General features: G+C 40.5%; 1 protein-coding gene across 2 annotated transcripts; it reads left to right on the top strand.

Annotated features, from left to right (window-relative positions):
* Positions 1-85: 85 nt before the first annotated feature.
* Positions 86-18,712, top strand: LOC145468450 (tyrosine-protein kinase SYK-like). Of its 2 annotated transcripts, none has more exons than XM_081452179.1 (13): positions 86-226; positions 1,177-1,621; positions 3,276-3,822; positions 4,388-4,528; positions 6,533-6,676; positions 7,158-7,267; positions 7,771-7,837; positions 8,338-8,419; positions 9,569-9,617; positions 12,797-12,937; positions 13,510-13,650; positions 14,187-14,299; positions 15,923-18,712. In XM_081452179.1, the coding sequence occupies exons 2-13, from the start codon at positions 1,211-1,213 to the stop codon at positions 16,026-16,028; spliced, it is 2,052 nt and encodes a 683-aa protein (XP_081308305.1). In that variant the 5' UTR covers positions 86-226; positions 1,177-1,210; the 3' UTR covers positions 16,029-18,712. The 2 variants fall into 2 exon arrangements, with proteins under 2 accessions (XP_081308305.1, XP_081308304.1); XM_081452178.1 differs by having other exon boundaries at positions 4,331-4,528.
* Positions 18,713-18,778: the final 66 nt, after the last annotated feature.

The raw sequence follows: 18,778 nt of genomic DNA, 5'->3' as shown, positions 1-18,778 counted from the left end.
TCAGAAGTGAACCCGTTTCTCAAACGACCAATGAAACGATCTCTTATTTCGGTCACATATCGGCTTTGTATCCAGGCCTGGAAAGGAAGTGAGAGTCAGAATGTGGTCGCATTGAGTTAATACCTTTTCAGCATTTCCCATTTTTTTTGTGCGCGTAGAAAACTGTGAGCCATCGGAGTTGACTAATCAATTGTCGTGGTTTTTTGTCAATATGGAAGTTTACAAGGTAAGTGTAATATTTTCTCGATCAATGCCAATCAAATACCTTTAATATTTGAATTCTGTCCCATTCACTTGTCTATCGAGCCAAATGTCGAAGCTTTAGATCAAACGTTCGATGGTAAAATTGTAAACAAATAAAAAAATTCGGTCTTACCACTGCAGTCACTGCACTCCTTGGAAAACGGTATACAAAGATGTGCATTATCACAATCTTCCAATGTAGATGAAGCCGTACACAGCGCAGTTTGCATGATCGATCTCGAATATTTAATGTTTGACGAGGAAGTAGCTTACAACCTGAATTTTACAGTAGCGATTTTGGCAAAAGAAAGCGAAAGTGATGCGTGTGAATTATAAACCTTTCCAGATGCAATGTGTGTTGTTTACAACGGAGTTAAGTGTCTGTTTGAATGTCTGTTAATGTGTTTGACATTGTTTGTTTACAAAGAGATGTGCATGACTAAAATTCCTAAATCTGTCGGTAATTAGTGAAAAATAAGACTTAAATAAGAATAGGCTTCTGGCAAGATTTTTAGTGGCCCCATGTTCGAGCACGTTTAAACCTAGGTTAAAAACAATTTCACTTGAAAAATACAATTAACCTATAACATTAAAATGAAGTTTTACGGAACTACAGCTACAGTAGTTGTTTTACAGAACAGCACACATATAGAAGCCTAAAGTAATTAATTGGGGCATGTTTAAAATACAATATGGCACCACAGGCAAGGGTCAATGTGGCATACGGTTGTCTGTAACGGTTAACCTTTACAATTGCTGAGAGCTAACTACTGCTGAGTCAGTGATTAATCATAATTATTTAGTACTATTTGTAAGCTAACCAGACCACTATTTATTTCATCATCTTGCCATTTGTGTAAAAATTAAACATGCCCCCTGACTTGAGTGATGTTGTAAAGCTGAAACCACAAGCAGTGTTCCTCATTATTGCAGGTTCTTGAAAGAAAATAGATGAGAACACCAAAGTATGCAAGAAATGGCTGACCCTCTATTTCAGCATTGGTTTCACGGGCGCATAAGCCGTATAGAAGCTGAAGAGCTTCTGGCACGAAATGGAAAAAGCAATGGGTTATTTCTGTTGCGTGAAAGCACTGCATCAGCAGGAAGCTACGCTCTTTCCATGTGTCATAATGGCAAGATTATTCATTATCACATTCAGCGACATGCTGATGGTATGGTGGCTATCGAAGATGGAAAGAAATTCCCAGGACCAGTTGAACTTGTGTATCATCATCAACATGCTCTTGATGGACTGTTGACAAAGCTTGCCGACCCTTGTAATCGTCTTCCTGGGGTACCACCTAGAACATTTTCTGGTACCAATCAAGAGCACATAAAGGATGCAGCTGTTGCAGCAATGACATCTATGGGCCTACAGGTTAGTTTATTTGATAATCAATTGATTGGCTGAATGATTAGTAAGTCAGCCAGTTTGAACATTTCATCAGTTCATTACCTGGTTGTTTGGTTGATTGCTCAATTGGTTGATTCAGGCCTTCTGAATACGATACAGTAAAAAACAGAAATTACGAAAAAATTGCTGTGGCGGATTATGCGATAAAAATGGGCTATTATGCTATTTTAGGCATATTTAACTACATGTATGTTTCAAAACACAAAAACCACTTTTCAGCTGCCCCAAAGACAAATGGAATGTAAAGGAACAAAAATTAATTATCTACATGTATGTATGCATAAATTGCGATACAAAAAAGACTCAAGGTGCTTGTCCACCACAGACTTCCAAAGATGATCGATCACAAGGTTGGTAGGTTGCATCTTCATCCTACATTCACATGAAAGGAGTATTTTTTTGCTCTATTTTTCTCAGTTAAAATTTGCAAGAAGGTGTTATTTTGTATTTTCAGTGGAAGAAACGGCAGGCTTTTTCACTACTTGTTAAACTCATCGCCAATTGATGAGCTTGGGAAAGGTGCCTTAGGGGTGGTGGAGCCGATATATGAGCCTCGAGTAAAGCATGCAGGTATCCATGGCAACCCTGAGAGCAGTAACCACTAGGCACCATCACACTGACAGAGTCAGTGGAGATACTTACCACCGCATTTACTTACTGTCACAAGCGAAAGGGAGGGAGGTGAGGGAGCAAAAGCACTCAACAGCCAAGAATGGCAAACTGCGTGTTCTCACACAGCTGGCAAGCAAAACACATACATGTATACTAAGCCCTGAAAAACCCCATATGAGACCCCACTGAGCATATCTGATCGCCCTGAGAGACCGCTTACCAGCATTGGCTTGACTCAAACTTTGCCTGAATTACATTTAGCCCCATTAAATTTATCCACGAGGGAATTAGTTTGTTTTGAATTCCACAAAAGAAGTAACTTTTTGCCATCAAAATAAACAGTTCGCTTGGAACATAGTTGTTGATAATACCAGCACTTCTGATTGGCCCAAGCACAGGAAGGCATTGTTTGTATTGCACCAATAGGCAATTCTTTGAGAATGAAAACTAGTACAAGTCCTCGGACATCTAAGAAATGCCTTGAAGTTCAGTTGTTTTTGAAATTGAAGTTTGTAGAAGGTTTTCAAGGCTTTTTCAAAGGCAAATCATCTTGAAACGATGTGTAGATGTAATATTTTTCCAGATAAAGCATTAACTAATGGTTTATCTTGTTTAAAATTGTGTAATTTTTCCTGAATTATACGATTTTTCATGAATTGTGCGATTGGATGTGATTTGACCGTGCCAAATTGCACCATCGCGTAATATCAGAAGGCCTGTTGATTGGTTGATAATATGTACAGGTACATGTAGTTCAGACTCTAATAGACAAATAGACTAAGAGGTATTGACTGACTGGCTGGCTGGCTGGCTGACTGACCGACTGACAGACGGACCGACCGACCGACCGACCGACCGAATGACCGACTGACTGATTGATTGATTGATTGATTGATTGATTGATTGATTGCTTCATTGATTGATTAACTGATAGTTTGGAATAGACATGTATGTACATGTAAGTGTACACCCAAGTATTACAAGATTGTTTACTATACTATGTTAGGATGGAGATGAAAGCACAGCAACTCTAATGAGAGCCAAGCTGGAGAGTGCTATAGGCTCTGTTCTGCACAAGAATCAAGTCTGGTTTCACACAGGAATTTCACGTGAAGAAGCTGAAAGGAGGCTTAACGTGTTAGGTTGTCAGAATGGAATGTTCCTTATACGTGAAAAAGACCCTGGCTTTGTACTTGGTCTCTGCCATGAAGGCTCTGTGGTTCACTATTTGTTTGATGTCGACCATAATCAAAGGTTGTCAATCAAATCTGGTCCTAAGTTTGACAACCTGATGTTGGCTGTTGACCATTATACCCAGAGAGAGGATGGCCTCCTATGTAAGCTGCGAGACCCATGTAATGTTGAATTGTTTGAAGGAAAGCTGAGAAGGACATCTGTTGGAACTCGCCCTCGCAGTGTTGTTGATCAAGATTTAAGAACTGCTGCTACAAATAGACCACCAAGTAGGTCATTTAATGAGACCAATCCATTTGCCTCAAACCCATTCCTGCAAGGGGCCGCCACTGCCAGTGTTCCAGACATACTACATGGAGGTAGGTGCAACTTGGTATAAAGTGTGTGAAAAGACCATTTCCATATTCTTTGTATTGGAATGGAACTAGCTTGCAACTGGCAGAGGCTGATTCAGGAAGTCCTTTCAAATGCAAATGGCATTATTAATTAATCTCTTTTTAATGATATCCCCCTGTGTGGCCTCCATTGTAATCTACATGACTTGCACAGTGTACATGACTGTTTAAGTGTTAACTTTCCAGTGCAATACCAAGTTAGAGTACCAATAAACTTGAATGGCCTTATTTCAGAATGCACTGTTATACATCAGACAATTCCAGTAATGCCCATCTCCACCCCCTTCCCCCCCCCCCAAAAAAAAATCAATTTACAATAGTAACAATGTTTTCACAGTCTTGATATCTTAATCCCATTTCATTTTCTCCCATTCAATTTCTTTTTCCAGCAGGTTTATTATGTTTTATGTCAGCTAGTAGCTGCTGCAGTAACTTACTGTAATAATACATGTGGTTATTCATTTCTTGCTAGTTCCCAGTTCTCCACCAAGAAATCCACCTCCACCAATTCCTGGTTTTTCTTCTACAGCTTCAAACAGAATGTCAGGCCCCCCACGCCTACCTCCAAGACCCATCCCACACTCACCTGTCAGTCCAGGGAGGGGTCCGCCCCCACTGCCAAGCCCAACTCCTGCGACTGCTGGCGCCACGGGTGGACATTCAGCAACAGGTAGATGAAAGTTGATTATCTTGCTCATGGCTAGTAAAGAGTGCCATCCGGTTGTCCAGGGCAAGGGTTTACCTTCTGGACTTGTAAGTAAATTTTCACTCCCGCTTAGCTTGCCCAATGGGCAAGGGATCAGGCAATTAGTCATTTGCCAACTAAGTCATTGAAAGGAGAAAGGAAGACTTGTCCAGGGCAAGTGAAATTCGAGAGCTACTTGTCCCAAGAGCAAGCTGGAATCCACTTTTTTTTTTTTCGAGTCCTACTTGCTATGAATCCTCAGCTTCCATTTGATGTTCATTGTGAATATGTTACATACTGTATTGTATTGTAAATATGGCAACTATAGCAACAACAGCAACACATGTTACTGTACATGTGGTTACAAAAAATAAGAAAGTAAATAAATTATAGGTATACAAGACCTATTATAGCAGTTAAATTTCCCCAGAATAACTATTTAAAGAAGCTCATCTACAATGTACACTGTAGTTGGTAGACTTTCTGAAAAGTCCTTCGTCTTGTTTATTCAGTACCCGCCGGACGAAGGACTTTTCCTGCTTGATTGCCGCCAATGTTAGCGACCGAAAAACGGGTCGCTGCGCTTCAACCAGTCAGAGGTCCCCTGGATATCCCTTGGGGACCAAATTGTCAAACTTTGCGCAATGAAACATGACTTGTGGTTAACTTCAATATGGGGTCGATTGCGAAAGCTAAAGAAACTTCAAAGGCCAATGGATATCATGTATTGCGTGACTACCAGAAGAAAACAGTGGAAGCATGTCTCCAACCGGAGCTGGGAAAAGTTTGACTTTCGAGCTAGCTCCGTATGCGTTTGATTGTTTGAATGGAGATCAAGCGAATAGCAACTCCATCATCTTGGTGGTGGTTCCACTTATTTCCCTGATGAAAGATCAGGTCCCTAACCTAAATTCCTGTGGAATTCCAGCTTCCTATGTAGGAGACAACTGTAGGTGATTCTCAACAAATATCAGCACATTTTTCTTTGACTGAAAAGCATTTAAAATGCGTCTTCATCGACGAAAGTCGTTGTATAGCTAAATAATGAGTGTTGCCTTGTTTTCATTTATCTCTAATTTTAAACTAGGTCAAGTTTATTTAACTTCAGCTGCAGTAGTGGAATTCAGTAGTGGTTTGTGGTTTTGTTTTTGTCTGTGCAATTTCAGCACAATTCAATTCAAAATTCAAACAAGATTTGGTCTTTTTTTGGCCACTGGATATCCTCAATTTTCATTTAAAATCTTTGTTCGTAATCACTTTAGTACAGAGTAAACAAATTTGCTCTTTCAACGTAGGAGAAACGCACACACGTTCGATTATTTTGGTCGGAGTGGAACTGATACTTTCTGCCATTCAAGCTAACGACTTCCAAATGTAATCTGAGACACCAGTTGCAAGTCACGCCACTCCTCATTTTTGGCACAAAACGCAAACGAAAACCCTTCAAGGGAGACAAGTCAACCTCTTGTGACTTCGTTGCTCGCTCGGCCACTTTGCGACCTTAAAGACGGCCGCTTTGTGGCCTAACATATTCTACCCTGAAATTCATGAGGTCAACTTGTGGCAAGTCTATGTAGTTGGGTGGCTGGTCTGGCAAATTGAAGGAAAAAACTAAACAAAAGGTAAATTAATATTAATAAAAACTATGGGGACCTCTGATTGGTTGAAGAAGTAGCACATTCAAGTGTTTTATTCCAATCTGAAACCATATATTAAGTACAAAACCAACTGAAACACGAATACACTCAGTTGAAACCCACCCTAACTACACATACAGTGTACATTTACAAATTCATAACTGACAATCAGTACCTATATGGTCTGCAAGGCTACCAAGTCTCCCATTTTGAGAGACAACATTACATTCTTTCATTCACAGTATGTTTTTATCGTGAAAGCTGTGTAATGTCCTGGCGCATGTTAAGAATCTTCACTGTTTTGCAATTTCTTTCTGTAAAAATATGACTTTGACTAATGGTTCTTCATCAGGTACAAGTGCTTCCAGGGGTGCAACATTCGAGTCCATTTATGACAGCGTCAAAATGAAGAAAAGCTCTTTTTACTTCAATCAGTTCAAAGATGTTCAAACCCGAAAACTGAGAAGTGAAAATTTGAAACTGGAACAAGAACTGGGTATGTTTTAAACACTGAGGGTAATAATTTTAAGTACTTTCTGCATAAAAATGTCGTGGAAGGTGAGGGAAAAGATTAAAAATTATGAAAATATGATTTGTTTAAGCAGGTCTTCCAAGTTCTTCAGGCAGTGCATTTTTCACAACAAAAATGAGGAACTAGTATCCCCTTGACCTTTCCATACCACTCATGTCTCCCACCCTCGAGGTCAGCAGTTTGTGTGGAAGTGTTGATCAAAAGGATATGATATCTCCAGTAGTCACAGTAACACATACAGTGTAGATCACAGAAGAAACTAGGCGTAATTTTAATTAATGAAGTGTAATTCTCGCAGGGAGGTCACCAATGATGGCCAAAAATACATGTAAGATTCTTTTTAAAAAAATTATCCCCATTTTTGATCATCTGATTATAAATGCTTTTCTACCTTTTATTCAGTTGGAATTGAACAAAGTTTTTGGATTTTGTTTTTCTTGTACAGGTCATGGCAACTTTGGTTCTGTTCTCAAGGGAGAATACACCAAGGGGAATGGGGAAAAGATTCCAGTAGCTGTCAAGAAACTTAAATCTGAAGAAATGAATAATCCAAAGGTACATGTCAACAGTAGGCTGTGGCAAAGGTATTACATCAGTCATTTGCAGGCAGTGTGGCTGAGTGGTTAGGTCACTGAACTTGAAATCCAAAGGTCGCAGGTTCAAGTCCCACCCTGACCACCAGTTCAACTCCTTGGTCACGCTTGTAAATAGCCAACTGGTCTGCCTCCTGCCAGTTGGGATTTTTAAGCCTGTTATGTTTACCGGTATTTGCAATATTTGTTTCTCTCAGTTGAAGTGGCATGCCTGAAAACTAGCTAGTTGTAGCCACTATATAAACATCCAACATTTCATTTAACAGAATAGGGTTAAAGTTACTACAAATATGTGCTTGCATCTGTGCATGCATCTGTAACAGGGAATTTTATTTGTAGTGATTTTATTTTAAAACATGGTTAATATATTCATATATTTCTTTGTTAATACAATTGAGGCATTATGCATTTATATATTTGAGAATCAGCTCTTGTTTTCTTTGTTTGTTTTCTTTGTTTTTCCAGTCTGAAATTTTCCATGAAGCTGAAGTTATGATGAAGTTGGACCATCCCAATATTGTCAGGATAATAGGTACATGTACGACAATGCTGCTATGCATTGTATATTCTTTTTGTACTTATTCTGAAGTGATACTCAGTGACATACATGATGTACATGTACTCTCAATGTGGTAATGTTGTGTTGTTGATTGTGTACATGTAAACGAATACAGCACCGTAGAAACATATACTTAAAATAAATGGACTTGGAACCTAAACAGTTGGGTTATCTGGGTATGGAAAGGTATGAAAGTCCAGTTCTGGTCCAGGAGAACATAGTGTTGCGTGAGAGCATAACATTGCGTGACAGAGAGAGGACCAGAATTGGACTAAAGGTCTGAACGCTTTTGTGCGAAATGTGGAGTGAGAGACGAGAGAAAGGTCACTTGTGCAGCATCTAAAAAATTAGATGTGCAGGAAGACCTGGGTTCAGTGCTGGACAGATTGACAAAGAGGGACATGGCAAGGTTTTATTAAATATACATGTACATGTATACAACTAATGATTTTTGGATTAAATTTCTGTAATAGGAATTTGCCAAGATCCCGTTGTGATGTTAGTGATGGAACTTGCTCCAGAAGGGCCTCTCCACAAATACCTCAAGAAACACAAGTAAGCTCTTACAATGCGTTTAAGTATTTTACATGTATAAGGGGCCCACCAGGCCAGAGCTTATCCCAGTATCCCAATTCCCCCTGGATGGGATGCTAGTCCGTCACAAGGTTACCCCCAGCATTAAGTTCGCTGGTACCCATTTATACACCTGGGTGGAGAGAGGCACTCGTGACTGTGAGAGTAAAGTGTCTTGCCCAAGAACACAACACAATGTCCCCGGCCAGGGCTCGAACCCAGACTCCTCGATCCAGAGTCAAGCGCACTAACCATGAGCTACCGTGCCTCCTACTGAATACTGCACATATGTATAGTGCCAAACCCTAACTTTCAAAGGTAACAGGTCCTGTTTGGCGACAAGCAAGCGCTGGTTTTAGCATGTTGGTTATAGTCATCCCACCAAAGTTTTCCAATTCATTAGAAGCTGTAAGAAAGAAAACAGCCTCCAATAGTTCTCTCCTGGCTGACACATCTGACTACTTTGTATAAATTTGGGTGGCTGCATGTGTTCATGTCTGAAGTACAGGGCTCTAAACATGTTCAAAGCTTGCTCAATCGCAGTGTAAGTGTCCTCAATGAACGAGAAAAAAAGAGAGAGAGATGCGGAGTGTTGTGGAATAGTTGCCGGGGACGAGGAGTTGTTTTTTCCTTTCATAACCAGAAACTTTTATTAATCTTCGTTGCTCAAAACAGCTTACAGTCAGAGTGTGCCAACTTTTACACCATCTGCTTGTCAAACAACTCTGTTCCACTGTCAACAACTCTGATTCTCTTTTAAATGAACTACACTGTATGGCATGATAGATTCAGTCAATTTTCCGATTTATAATATGGCTAGCTCCGTCTGCGGCCAAGATGAACGGATTTCTATGCTGTGATTGGCTACCCAAGTGAGCAAGATGGCGCTATCTTGCCCGTTCGGGATCACCCGCTGTGTCCCGCAAGAAAATAGTGTTCCTTTTCCATAGAATTTCTTTATAATTTTTTTGCAATTACGTGTTTATGGACCTCGACTCCGTCTTGGTCCCTAAACACACAAAAACAGAACTTGGCCAATATCCACCCATTTTGCTTGAGCAAGCTTGATCAGTGACCCAGATATACCTAATCTGTTCGCTGATTCTTCTTCGTCTTTTTTTCCTTTTGCAGGTCTCTACCAATGTTCAAGATTTTTATCATTATGTTGCAAGTTGCCGAGGTAAAGAACGTATCTCTTCAGTGACCGAATATCGTTTCAATACACGGTATCAGTCTGAATTTAAGTGAATCGTCTTGTAAGCGACCTTATCTGAACTTGGCCGAAAAGAGTGGCTGCCTTCGAAGAATTCTATTTTAGCTGATATTTTCACTTCTAGTTCGTATAGTGTGATCGTCCGGGTGAGTGTAGTTCTGAAAAGAACTGTTGTTGGTGACTTTTACTGTGTTACGTTCACTTGGACGACAAAGCGAACGACTTGCGAACAACTACATCACTTCGGTAAGTACTGTCAGACGAATACGCCAACAACTTTGGTTCAACCACCGCTGCAAAGACCAGGGTCTCGTTCCGGCCGGACTTAAACTTAAGTCTCCGTTGAACACACAAGAGGCCATCCAGATCGTCAAATCCACCTGCAGACGTCCGGTCAAAGCACGGATAAACGACTGTCACAGAAGACTCAACTACTGCAACAATAGACTACAACAACAACTTGACAAACTTAAACAACTGTTACCGACTAACTTACTTGACACTGTTATGACAATCGCCGACAGGCGAGCCGACAAAACCACAGACCGCGTTCGTACTGAACAAGAACGAAAACTGACAACACTTCAACGCAATAAAGACAGAAAACGACCGAAAACTGACGACAACTGGGTCAGGAATATTTCTTCCCGTCCCTTAGACAAAACCGAGACTCACGTACTGTCCTACGGACTAAAACACTCAGTGACGCCTAAACGGATACCGACCGAGTCTATTGTATCTAGTGTTGAGGCTGTTCTGTCTCGTCAGCGAGACTTATCAGAATCTGCCAAGGATAACATCAGAAGCAGAATTGTTTCCACGGTACAATCAGCCTCTATACCTGACAATAACTTGACAAAAGACAAACAGCAAGCACTGAAACGACTGAAAAACGACAACAACATTGTCATACTACCAGCCGACAAAGGACGTGTCACTGTTGTTATGGACAAGACTGAATACTTTGACAAAATGGACGCACTTGTTAACGACAAACAAACTTACGAAGAACTTAAACGTGACCCGACGCCAGCACTTCAACGTAAACTTAACAGCAAAATACTTACGCTTAAAAAGACTGACGCTATTGACACTCAACGCTACTATCGACTGAGGTGCTCAGTACCTCAACCACCGAAACTTTACGGACTACCGAAACTGCACAAACCTGGTATACCGATGCGACCTATAGTGTCATTCTGTGGGTCCCCTACGTATCAACTATCTAAGTACTTGACGACCATACTGCAACCCCTTACTGACAAATCAAGACGCAAACTACAATCTACGGAGAACTTTATTGACGCTATTAAGACAGTACAGATACCTGACGACTACAAACTTGTGTCTTTTGATGTGAAATCACTGTTCACTAGGGGTACTTACCATTTACATGGGAAAACCGGAAATTCCAGTTGGAAAATCAAATGGTTCGCGCCATTCCATTTGGGAAGCTTCAGAAAATATGGGCTGTGATTTGAGGTGATGCTATTTTTCTGATCTTTTTAGTCTCTCTAGCTGATGTGGATATACTTTATTGCGATTCCCTCTCCCGCAACGTCAAATTTCATTGTTTCATGTTTATGCCTGAAATTTCCAACCGGATGGTTTTTGTAAATGGTAAGCACCCTAGTATTCCACTTCAATTGGCATTACAGTGTACCGAGACCGCTATACAACAATCTACTGTTGAACTGCCGTTACCTACAGAAGACATCATGGACTTACTGAACCTTTGCCTTACTTCGACTTACTTTCAGTACAACGGTAAACACTACAAACAGTTGCATGGAACAGCAATGGGGTCTCCTGTTTCTGTTGTTGTCGCAGAAATTGTGATGCAACACGTGGAGGAACGCGCCCTTGCAACTTGCCGACAAACGATACCGCTTTGGTTACGCTACGTTGACGACACCTTTACCGCCGTTCACAAAGACGAAATTGACGATTTTCACGACCACCTAAACGAACAGAACGCCGACATCCAATTTACTAAAGAGATCGAAGAAAATGGAAAACTTCCTTTTCTAGACTGTTTGGTAAGCCGCGACAACAACGAACTACGAACGACAGTCTACAGAAAACCGACGCATACCGACAGATTACTTGACGAATCATCCTACAACCCGACTTCACACAAAGCCACGACTATAAAGACTTTGACGAGACGAGCGCAACTAGTTTGTGACACACCGGACAGCTTACGTGACGAAAACAGATACCTTGAACGTGTTTTTCACAAAAACAACTACAACGCTGACTTTATTAGACGAAACATTTACCGACCTACTGAAGCTGACGCTACGAACAGGAACCCTACGCCTGTTACTACAGTGACTATACCTTACATTAAGGGCACTTCTGAGACCATCTCACGGATCCTACAGCCCTACAACATTCGTGTAGCCCACAAACCTACAACTACGTTACGACACTTACTGACCAACGTGAAAGACAGAGACGAACCTAACGACAGACAGGGAGCAGTTTACAAGATCAAATGCTCCGACTGCCAGGCTTCCTACATTGGTGAGACTGGCAGAAACCTTAACACGAGACTGACTGAACACAAACGAGCCACGAGAAATGGTGATGCCAACAATCACATTGCTGTACATCACCAACTGACAAACCACAACATTGACTGGGACTCTGCTCAGTGCTTAACCTACAGTACAAACTATTTTCAACGACTGACTCTGGAAAGCTGGCACACTAACCTAGAACAAACGCCTCTTAACAGATGTCAACAACTACCGGCGCCTTACAAACGACTTATCCACGACAGAAACGAAACCGACAAACGGACTTCTAACAGACCGACTTAACAATACACGGACCAAAACCGGCCTACTTGACTAACAATAGACGGATCGAAACCCACCAATGACTGATGACACGAGTCTTTCAGCCAATACCATCATGGCTATACTGACCAATCACGTTCAACGGACCAGACTTATAAGATCATCGACTGACAAACACTATTCACTTGCTCTGAAGATGACTTCCGCTCAGGTTGTCGAAACGTCAGTCACCAACAACAGTTCTTTTCAGAACTACACTCACCCGGACGATCACACTATACGAACTACTGATACTCTTGGGTTCAAACCATTTACTGTATTTTCACTTCTGTTGCACAGGGAATGCAGTATCTTGAAAACATGCAGTTTGTACACAGGGATCTTGCCGCCAGAAATATCTTAGTTGTAAATGAGGACTTTGTCAAAATCAGTGACTTTGGAATGTCACGTGCCATGGGGGCTGGAAGTGACTACTATAAGGTATGTCGGAAGTCAAATTCTCCTTACTTGATTTCTTATATTTCTTTTTGAACCTGTACGAAGAATTTGCTATCCTGTCAAGTCAAGCCTAGCTTCCTTAAGTGATCATTCATGTGATTCTCATGACTAGTATGCTTGATTATGTTAGGATATATTTATGAGAAACTGGTTGCTGATCACCGCAGAAAGGTTTGACCATACATGAAATACGAATAATATTTCGCGAAACGGAGGCTTACGAGTATGGATTTGTTTAAAATGGGTTGTGTTTTCCTCAAATTATGAACAAAACCTGTCATACGCTAATTCATCATCTTGAATCATTGATCAAAGTAATTCAGTTGAAACGTGAAAATATAATGTTTACCTTTTTACGTTTGTCCGCATTGTAATCTACATGTATTTGAATTCTCGTAATCGCTAAGCCATCCTGACTTCGTGATAACATGAAGTTCTTGTGTTTTGTGGGGCTACGAAATCAAACCAGACCATTAGTTTTGGGTTTATCACGTTCGAACTTGTCCAAATCGTGGGTAAGATTTTAAATTGTTGGATTTGTCTTGCCGTTGCAGGCTGGCAAGGCAGGAAAGTGGCCTCTAAAGTGGTACGCTCCCGAGTGTATTTACTACCGGAAGTTTAGCAGCAAGAGTGACGTGTGGAGTTACGGTGTCACGTTATGGGAAGCCACGTCATATGGCAAGAAACCTTATGAGGTAATGTCACACAAGCCCCTATGTCACGCGCGCTAGGTATTGGTCCCCGGGTGTGTGACTTTTTCGTCTTTTGTAGTTACTCTTTCGAGGAAAAGAGGTTCGATTCAAGCAATAAGGTTCAAAGTCTGGATTTTCGGTCGCTTTTTTCTCCTTGGTATAAACGAGCCGGGTTGTTCAAAACCCGATTAAAGCTAACCCAGGTATTTTGATTCCATTTTTGTAACTTTTCGGTGAGGTTTTCTGTTTACATGGTTTGTCCTTCAGTTTTGAGTTTGAATAATCTCAAACTTCACAAAAACTAGGCAGTTGAAATATATATTTTTTTTTATTGAAGTAAAATTATTGCTTCAGTTAACATTTGATCCTGGGTGAGCGTTAACCGGCTTTCGAACAACCCTAAATTAATTCTTATGAGAAACATTTCGCGAGTGTTCGCGGGTTTACGAAGTGTTTTCAAGGCGGCTTAGGTACATAAAAGAGGTACATCCGAGGTGCTTTCCGGAGTATATCTGTACCGTTAATTTTCCTTATCGCAGGGTCTCAACGGACAGTTAATTCTGGAGAAAATTGAGGAAAATTACAGACTGGAATGTCCTCCGAATGTACCGTCCGTCATCTACAAAGTGATGAGGAGTTGTTGGCAATACAGGTAAACAAAAAACAATTAGAACAGGTTAGGGCCGACGTGCGCTCGCCTGTATGATATTTTCGAGGCTTTGTTTTATATCATTTTACATTTTAAATATATTTGATATCTTTTAAGCTTTGTTATCTTACTAAGTTCGTATGTTTCATTTACTTATTTATTTACTAGTGTCCCCAGGTAGGTTTTTTCAGCTAAATACTATTGACACTTGACATTCATTCTTTCAGTCATTCACATAAGACTATGATCAAGACATCTAGATTGATGTACAGTGTAAATGTAGTTTCAAGCTGGAACATTCTCAGCCCTACTCGACTACCCTTTGGCAAGAAAGCGTTTTTTTCGTTTCTTTCCTCTTATTTATTTTTGTTTTGGTCCTCTTTCTCCCTATCGAACATACTGTGAGTCTTTGAATCAAATATTGCTACAAAAACCTAAGCTGAATTCCCACTTTTTTAGTCGTAACTTCGCGCTAGATGCCAGTGTTATTTCGAGCACAGACTGCGGGAGAGGGCGAACGAGAGAGCTAACGAGCGAGCGAACGGACAGACGGACCAACCTCGTTCCCAGGCTCTCTCTTCTCTGCCTTCCTTGGTCGTTGGAAGAAAGCCCCTGGTTGCGGCTGGACACGTGACCACCCAGAATCTGGGCGGTAAAAGTGTCTGCTGGGCGGGAGGGGTGGTAGAGGGTTCTGATTGTTGCTGTGGCAAGCTTTGTGGGTTTCGAAACCTCGAGCAGTCGCTAAAAACTACCCGCTTTACCGGGGTTTGGTGTGGCATTTTGCCGATGAAGAATGCTACATTATTTCTGCCGCCTCCAAAATATAGAAGACTTTCGTTCACAAAGAAATTCGGCAGTCGAATGGAGCTCAAACTTTTTGCCGGCTAGCACATGTAAAACATCATGTACGGAATCGAAGTGAAACCAGTGGGTCAGTCTCTTGAATCTTAAAGTTCGGAAGTAATTTACTTTCTTCTTTGTGCGGTATTTTGATTGTTGAAAAGTATTTCTGTCACACGGCCGATTAGCCGAGTATTCTGACTTTTGATTTACAGCAATGTAAAATGACTTAGCTTAAGCTTATATTTCATTATATTTGCATCAGGTTTATGTAAGTGTATATTTAGACAGATGTTTAAACACGGTTGCTTGGCATAGTCAAGAATTATATTTTGCAAAATGGTAAATAAAACACCGCTTTATGTGGTGAACAATGTGCCGCGAGGTTTATTCAGGCAACATAAAACAGCGAAACAGTTTTACGTCTAAGTAGTCCGGCTGGAATTGAAATCAGAGTGATACTTCAATACGCTGGCTATATTTGATTGAATCGTCAAAGAAGAAGTTACCCTACGGGGTACCACAGGGTTCTGTGCTGGGACCCTTGCTTTAGAGAGATTTTTTGCTTTAGAGATTTACGTTGTGTCTCTAATCAGTCGTTACTTTCAAAAGTTAAAAAACCGGCTAATAACCAATTAGATCTCTGTAGAGGTGCGTCAACATATTGGCTTGAGCGAAGTCTGAAAAGTTTCCGGCACTGGGATTAAGAGTATGTAGGCCTTAAAAGGGTTGGCGGCTCTGTCCAATGTATTTGTAGTGACTGGAGATTTTTCTTTTCTCTGACAGAGAGGAAGACAGGCCGACATTTAAACTTCTGGCTCAGGAACTTGCCGATGCTTTGATCGATTTGAAGGAAGAAGAAGAATTCAAGGTCCAGCAGTACCTTTTGTAGAGGATCCCACTGAATCCATGCTTTTTGTGTATCTGTTCGCTTTTTCAAGTAGATATGCCATGGGCGAATTGAAACATTCCAGAAATATCAACACCCCTCCCGTGGAGGGTTCTTTCGTTTGACACCCCCCTATCCCCCCCTCCCCCCCCCCCACCCGGGCGCGCCGTCACTCTAGAAATTCCAGTTTTGATTCATACTTTCCACGCACACAAAAAAATGTCTTTTGAGTCCCCCTACTGCTTGGAATTTCAAATAACCCTCCTTGTGGTGAGTATGGATACCTTTTTCTGGAACCACATAAATAGACGACGATGTTTCTATCGGCCTCTAGAAACCGAGAGCTAGCAATCTCACTGTTTTGGCATAACCCACTCTCGATTTATCAAGCATTCTAATTAGATCTGTTTCTTTTCGGATAACCAGCTAAACCTGCCTTTGTAAATCTTTCCCGTTGGCCTGTCAAAAGAAACGGCAGATATTCTCGCTATTTCACCACTCATGGGTTAGTATTGACCGTATTTTCTCGGCTATGAGCTGTGATCTACTAGATATTCCCAGTGTTTTCGTAGACAATTGATTTTGATAGATTATAGCGCTAGTTCTGCTGTCCTAATCAATTTGATAATTAGAGCACACTAATTTCGTATCAGCTTTTGGTGACAATATAACAAATGGCTTCAATACAGTTGTTATAGTGGTCGGAATTTCGCCGCGTAGGCGGCTAGCAACATTGCTGACTTAAGTTTCCCCTTTGTCTCCCAGGGTCAGTCCTTAAGTCAGTTAATGTGGTTTTAATTTGAATAAGCAAACCTTGGTAAACCCTAGTGTGTGACCATTCAAATGAAAGCTATTGAGCAGTACTTTCATGTGATACTGTTTATTAAGCTGTTCAAGGTGGTTCTAACCTTGAACGACTGTAAAAGGATAAACTCTTAGCGTGAAAAACTCAATTTTGTAATGTCTATCAAAATTGAACAAAGTTGCTCCTGGAAGTTGACTTTCTTTATATATAGATTTATGCGTTCGGAATGATAGAAAATTATTGTCTGTAAATTTGAGAAAAATGTCATGACGTGAGTGTGCATGTCCTTGTGAAAGAAAAATCCCGCCCTGGTCGCCACCGGCGTGAGCAGACGCCATTTTGGATTTGTTCAAACAGGCTCGGAAAATCTTAGGCTTCACATTTCAAGATGTCTCGTTTCTCCTTTAAAAATAGTACGATTATAGTTTTGTTATTTAATGCAGCCTTTCTGGTTGTAAATTTTTCTTATTTTCAGGCTTACTTTTAGTAGTATTTGGTGGCCTGTTTTCGTGGAAGAGCAGCCTTTCATTTTGAAGAATTTAATTTGACATCACTATATATGATATGTATTCATACATATCATACATATCACAGATTTTGTATTCTTAGTTTCGTCAACGTAAAAGTGCAAACCGCACTAACCGGTGGCAATTATGATGTAGACGCTTGTAACCGAGAATATCCGAGTGTCTCACGACATTTTACGTGAAGTGCGTTCGTAACCATCCGCCTCAATCAATTTGTCGTCGGCTGCCGTCGTTGAACCGACTATCAAATTTTTCCGTTCCCGAAGGTTTGAAAATTGCTATAAACACTCAACTTTTATTTAGTTAAAAAGCTACAGGCCGTTATGTTTCTGTTTGGTAGCTATTTAGAACAATAAATTGTAGATAAATCCGCAGAATTTGAATGAAATTATTGTAGTAGTGGAAAGTTATCATTAGGAATTTGTATATTTTATATAGATTATGTAATTTTGTAGGCTGCTGATGTTAAAAAGATACTTTCCAGACAGTATTGTATTCCAATAAATATACTATCTGTGTTACCTATCATAATGTTGCTATAGCAACTTTCCGAAAACTTTTTTGGCTTTTTAAGCCTCTTGGAGAGAAAACCTAAGAACCATGTGTGCACATTTTTATCGTAATGTTGCAGTATCTACTAACCTGAATTCTGATTGGTCGAACGACCAGAAAAGTAATATAGAGAACTCGACAGAAATTTGTGATAATCTTTAACAAGCAGCAAATAAGACTGACTTTGAAGAAGTCATTGAATAAATTTGAGATTTTAGGAATGTTAATAAGCTAATAACGTTGACAAAATATGATGCGACTTGCGCAAAAATAATCGATAATAAAATAGCGTTTGTAAAGTCTTCGTTGTATTTTCGTCGTTTTTCTAGCTATGTTAAAACCACGATGTTTATACCACCAAGTTATGTTGCTGTTATCGAAGGACTCAATGAGGACTGTCCAAATTTCAACTGACAAGTGAGTTTCAGACCTTCATCCACGCTGTCAAATGAAAAATAGCAGAATACTCTCTGGTAGTGTTTCATTAATGAGTTACTACTGACAACTTCTCATTCCAAATCGGCAACGACCTCAATTTTGAGTTACGCATTGGTCCAAATTTTCACTGCAACCTCAATATTTTTTAAAGTCGTAATTTTTGGTGCGGTGATATCTGAAACTGAATAAGCTGAAAGGAATTGGGACTTTTGGCGCGAAACGTTATTTGAGGTATAGTTCTTGTCGCGACAATCTAGAGACTTGGAAAATTTAGTAAACGAAAGTAGTTTCTGCTTACCGAAACTGGCCTGTTTCAGGCTTTCAGTTAAAAGGGGACAGCGCGCCAAAAAAAAGGGGCAAGCGAAAACTAACATCTACCCTGTTTTTTCGTTGGACCTTTTTCGCCCTGCGCCCCACCTAACCGACCGCCT

Source organism: Orbicella franksi, chromosome 14 (genome assembly GCF_964199315.1).
Source record: "Orbicella franksi chromosome 14, jaOrbFran1.1, whole genome shotgun sequence".
Lineage (NCBI taxonomy): Eukaryota > Metazoa > Cnidaria > Anthozoa > Scleractinia > Merulinidae > Orbicella > Orbicella franksi.
Note: the sequence above shows the minus strand (reverse complement) of the source record. Positions and strands in the feature narration are given on the sequence as shown.

What these genes read in the sequence shown, in the direction of transcription:
- LOC145468450 (XM_081452178.1), top strand. Translation starts at nt 1,211, where the DNA reads ATGCAAGAAATGGCTGACCCTCTATTTCAGCATTGGTTTCACGGGCGC. An exon ending in TCCAGACATACTACATGGAG is followed by an intron (nt 3,823 to 4,330) that starts GTAGGTGCAACT and finishes ATTTCTTGCTAG; the next exon opens with TTCCCAGTTCTCCACCAAGA. An exon ending in AAGAAATGAATAATCCAAAG is followed by an intron (nt 7,268 to 7,770) that starts GTACATGTCAAC and finishes TTGTTTTTCCAG; the next exon opens with TCTGAAATTTTCCATGAAGC.